Source organism: Octodon degus, unplaced genomic scaffold (assembly GCF_000260255.1).
Source record: "Octodon degus isolate 3935 unplaced genomic scaffold, OctDeg1.0 scaffold00342, whole genome shotgun sequence".
In the NCBI taxonomy this organism is placed as follows: domain Eukaryota; kingdom Metazoa; phylum Chordata; class Mammalia; order Rodentia; family Octodontidae; genus Octodon; species Octodon degus.
This window is the reverse complement of record NW_004524918.1, coordinates 803026-807716: the sequence shown is the minus strand read 5'-3', so window position 1 is coordinate 807716 and position 4691 is coordinate 803026. Positions and strand designations below refer to the sequence as shown.

The following is a 4691-nucleotide window of genomic DNA, read 5'->3' as shown; positions in this document are numbered from 1 at the left end:
CCCCTCATTGATATCTTATTAAGAACCTTGTCTGGACTTCCCAGAACCAGAAGGCCCCAGGCTCCAGGACATTGGAACCCTAGACATGACTCCCACACCACCCTCGTGGGCTCTGTTTGGCAGTGTACAGCCCTGCCCCCTGCAGAGAGCTCATGGCTGACTCATCCCAGCCCAGACCAGTGGAGTCATAGCCTCCAGGTTGGTACTCACGGGTGGGGCTTGACACGGATGTAGTTCTTGGGGACAAAGCCCTCAGCTCCTCGAAGCTCGGCTTTGTACCAGTTCTGATCGTCCTCCATGTTTAGGATCTGTGGGTCACCAAGAAAAAAACAGTTGTTGCCTGCTTAGGCTCTGCCACTTTCTGGGCCCAAGTGGGTTTTGTCCACACCAGAGCCTGAGTCTGTTCATAGAAGAGAGCACAAGCCCAGATCTGTCAAGGGTCACATGTGCAAGTGAGAGACACTTTAATTCCATGGTCCTGCCTGTCCCTGGCTCAAGGACACCCATCAAGAGGGCCCCAACCTCCTAGGACCGGACAGCCAATGACTCAGAGGAGGTTTTATGTTGAGGAACTGGGGCAGCTGAGGCTGGGGATCTCAGGGCACAGAGCTGGGGCCCCACAGTTCCTGAGCTGTGCCCAGAGAATGAGGGGTCCGGCAGCACCAGATCAGGTACCCAGCCTGAATTCCTCAACCAGTGTAACCCAAGCAACTCACATTTAAAATGCCCTTAGGGTCTAAGCTCAGGTGTCACAACTGTGGGAGTGTCAAGCATGGGAACAAACAAGGGACCTATGAGCTGGCTCTCAGGTGCAGCCTGGCCTGCTCAGGTGCCACAGCACATGGTACCGGTCTTAAGGCCCCATCACCCACAGGTAGGCTGAGAGGCAAGCGGGGGAGGGGTGAAACCTGGGGATCCTCCTCCACTTCCTGGACGTACTTTCTATGTGTCACCCCAATTTTCCTATAACCCTGCAAGATCAACATCACTGTGCTATTTTTTCAGATGATTCCAGAGAAGGGAAGTATCACAGCCAAGGCCACAGTGGGGGAGACGCAGAGACTCAGGACTCTGAGATATGGGGTGTTGGCTCTGTAGTCAAGGAATGTCCTGATCCACCATTTTCACTCTGCTCCACCACCCTTTGCCTGTCAGTCCTGGAGCAGACTTCCACATTAGCTCCTCCTGGGTGAGATTTATTAGTTGAAAACGCTGGGTATAGAGAAGGGAGGGCTCTGGACAGCCCCATATGGGGCATGAACTCAGCCGGGGATGGACCTCCTGGGCCCAGGCCTGGGCTTCCCGGAAGGGCACCCCTCTCTGTCCACTAGACCAGATCAAGCCCTTCTTTCCTGTCCCTGAGTCTAAACATGGTCAGCAGCCTCAGAGACAGACAGAAGCAGGTGGACAGCTCAGAAAAACTTTCGCTCAAAATGAAACAGAACAATTCACTGAACGGAAAGGAAATGAGGACCTGCAGGCCACTTCCCACGAGCTCGGACTCCTGTCCACAGCTCAGCCTGCTCCTCATACTCTGTGCCCCTGCACTAGTTTCTTCAGCCACGTAGTCAGTGCGTTTACAGCCAACACTGAGCATGGCGGTGTCCTGTGAGCTACAGCATCCCATGTGAATGTAGACTATGACACAGTTGCTTCAGTCCCTGGTTCTGTTGTCAGGCCTCCTGGCTTTTCCGCTGGGAGGACCCAGAAATGCTCCCATGGTCACATTAGCTGAATCTTACTGTTGCCATTGCCTAAAATCCCCAGCTACTCGGAGACATGGTCAGTCCACAAGGCAGAGACTGGCTTCCTGGCCTGCCCAGGCCTCCCATTCTGGATGCCGTGCTTCTCCGTGTCCATGCCCCACACAGCTAGTAGCTGCCTACTATATGCCAGGCCTTCGTAAGGCCCGGGGACACAGCAGGGAATATGGATCTTACAATCCAGTGGCAGAGACAGACATAAACAAGGGAAGAAAGAAGTAAACAGAAGAGTTTATCTTGGAGCCGTCACTCTGAAAGCCCGTCAGAGTCACGCATGAGGAGGATGTCTGGGAGGGGCCGAGGGACTCTCAGAAGGCAGAGAAGGCCATCAAGAAAGGCTTCTCAAGAAAAGGGGGGGGGGGGTAAGAGAGAACACTATGCAATACAACACTGTTGAATTTATATTAAAAAAAGAAAAGAAAGGCTTGTCTGGGGAGGTGACATGTGCTGAGCCCCAGATAACACAAAGGGAACAGCAGTGACTCAAGGAACAGTGCGCAGGGCAGAGGGAGCAGCCTGTGTGGAGACCTGAGGTGGGAGAGAGCTCTGGCCCTGGAACCGAAAGGAGGCCTGTGTGCCTGGGATTAGGGGAGCGGCCAGCTCTATGTCATGGCTGACCCGGCTGAGGCAGAGGGAGGCCCATGAGCTCCTATTTTGGCCAGTAGGGCAATGATGGCAGCCTGGGCCAGAGGGAAGGGGGCTGAGATGCTCCAAGCCAGCGTCAGAGGACTTTGTGGCAAGCTGCTGGCAAGCTGGTGTGGGGCACTCAGAGTTGCCTGTGCTGGGTCCCCTGGGAGGTGTCAAAGGGGCTGTGAGCTCCCAAAGTCTGGGTCTCCAGGGCTGGGCTGTCCATGGAGAGATGGGTGATAGTACCTCCTTCAGGAGCCATAGCAGGGTTCAGTCCACCCAGAAAGGCCTGGCCTATGAAAGAGCGAGGCTTTGTCCCAGGCAAGAGATGTTCAGGGCGAGTCCACATATCACCAAGCTCTTATCCCAGACCAAAGCTCTGGGAGAAACCACACATACTTTTGCAAGGCCTGGGTGGCAACAGGACCCCAAGATAGTAAGGGGTCCAGAGGGGTATGGGGAGCTGAGCAGGACAAGGACAGGACACCAGCCACGTACTGTGCTCTGAGCCGGTGGGTGGGGGAGGGACACAGCGCAGCACAATGGTTAATGTTTTTAGTTATAGAAAGTAGGCAGCTGGCTAAAGGAGGCAGGTGAATTACCTTCGGAGTACAATTTGAAGAAATGCCAAAAGCTCAGGAATCAAGATAAATTCCATTTTAATGAAATAGTGAAAGAAAAATGAATACAAAACACTAAATGTGAGTGTCATTTCAGGATCTTGTACTGCTACTGTAACAGATGAACCACCCCGTGTGAGACAGGAATTGTCTGGAGCCAGGACTGGAGCGTGGGTGTAGGTGTCATGCTACGCTGCCTTCTTGTGTTTTAATAAGTCTAAAGCTTTTTTTTTTTTTTTTTTTTAAATCAAGTGGTTTTTTTGTTTGTTTGTTTGCTTTAGCTTTGCTTTGCTTTGCTTTGCTTTGCTTTGCTTCGCTTTGCATTGGGGGTTGAACCCACCCATGGCCTTCACACTGAGCTGCATCCAGGCCCTTTTTTCAAATTTTGAAAGAGAGTCTTGCCAAGTCACTAAGTTGCCCAGACTGGCCTTGAACTTGCAATCCTCCTGCCTCAGCCTCTCAAATTCCAGGATTGCAGAAGTGTGCCCCCATCCCTGGCTGAAAAATCCAGTCTATTCAAAAAGTAATATAAAAAATCCATGAAAAGCTGAAATAAAGGGCTGAGGTGGTAGCTCCATGGTGGAGTACTTGCCTACCAGGCCTAAGGCCCTGGGTTCCTTTTATAGTACTGCAAAACAAACAAATAAAAAATTTTAGAGTCTGATCTTGCACTTGTGCCATCCTGCAAGTGGGGGTCTCAGTCCTCACTCTCCTTCTGCCCTGGAGGGAATTCTATCATCCCTTGGCTTCTGGGGAGGACCAGTTCCAAAATGTTTACCCCCACTCCTCAGGGTTCAAAATTTACACACTCTTAGCCAGGTATGGTGGCGCTTACCTATAATCCCGTGCCCGGCAGGCTGAGGCAAAAGGATTGCTACAAATTGTAGGCCAGCCTAAACTACATAGCAAGATCTTGTCTCAAAAAAGCAAACAAAAAGCTGGGGATATAGCTCAGCAGCTTAAGTGCCTGCCTGGCAAGCACAAGGTATCAAGTTCGATCCTCCCAAATACCACAAACAAAAAACAAACAGCAGAAATTACAGATTCTTAAGTCTCTTATAGCAAGTGGTATAGTATTTGCATACAATCTAAGCACATCTTCCCATGTACTTTAAACCATCTCTACGTTACACATAACACCTAACACAATGCAAATACTACGTAAATACTTGACTATAGTTGGGGTTTTTTTGTTTTTTGTTTTTTGTTTTTTTGTTTTTTGTTTTTTGTTTTTTTTTTGGCAGAACCAGGGATTGAATTCAGGCCCTTGTGCTTGCCAGGGAAGCGCTTATTCTACTGAGCCATCTCCCCAGCTCCTATTGACTATAGTTTTTAAAAGAATAATGACAATGAGAACAAATCTGTACATGCTTGTTACAGAAGAACTTTGTCTAAATATGTTCAATTTCTGGTTGTTATGACTTGTGTCTAGATGTCCTCCCAAAGCCTCATTTGATCATAGGGGGCCCTTTTTCAGAGGTGGCTGGATCTGGGGGGTGTGATGCTGGGATTAAGGGTGTGTGGTTACTAAATCAGTCCACTGACTGGTTTGGCTACCACTGTAAGCCTGGTAGCTTACAGTAGAAGAGAGGCAGAAAGAAGCTGCTAAATTCCCTTGGATTCCCTGCGTGCTGCCTTGTGCCTTCTCTGCTTTCTCCTGCACCGTTTTTCTTTCTTGATC

At 50.1% G+C, this 4691-nt stretch overlaps 1 protein-coding gene across 1 annotated transcript in view; it reads right to left on the bottom strand.

Moving 5' to 3' along the window:
• The window catches only part of Grap (GRB2-related adaptor protein), a 27295-nt gene that overhangs the window by 17864 nt on the left and 4740 nt on the right, over positions 1-4691 (bottom strand). The window contains exon 2 of the mRNA XM_004647935.2: positions 211-308. Coding sequence (XP_004647992.1) covers positions 211-308 — 98 coding nt within the window. The remainder of the gene's footprint in view (positions 1-210; positions 309-4691) is intronic.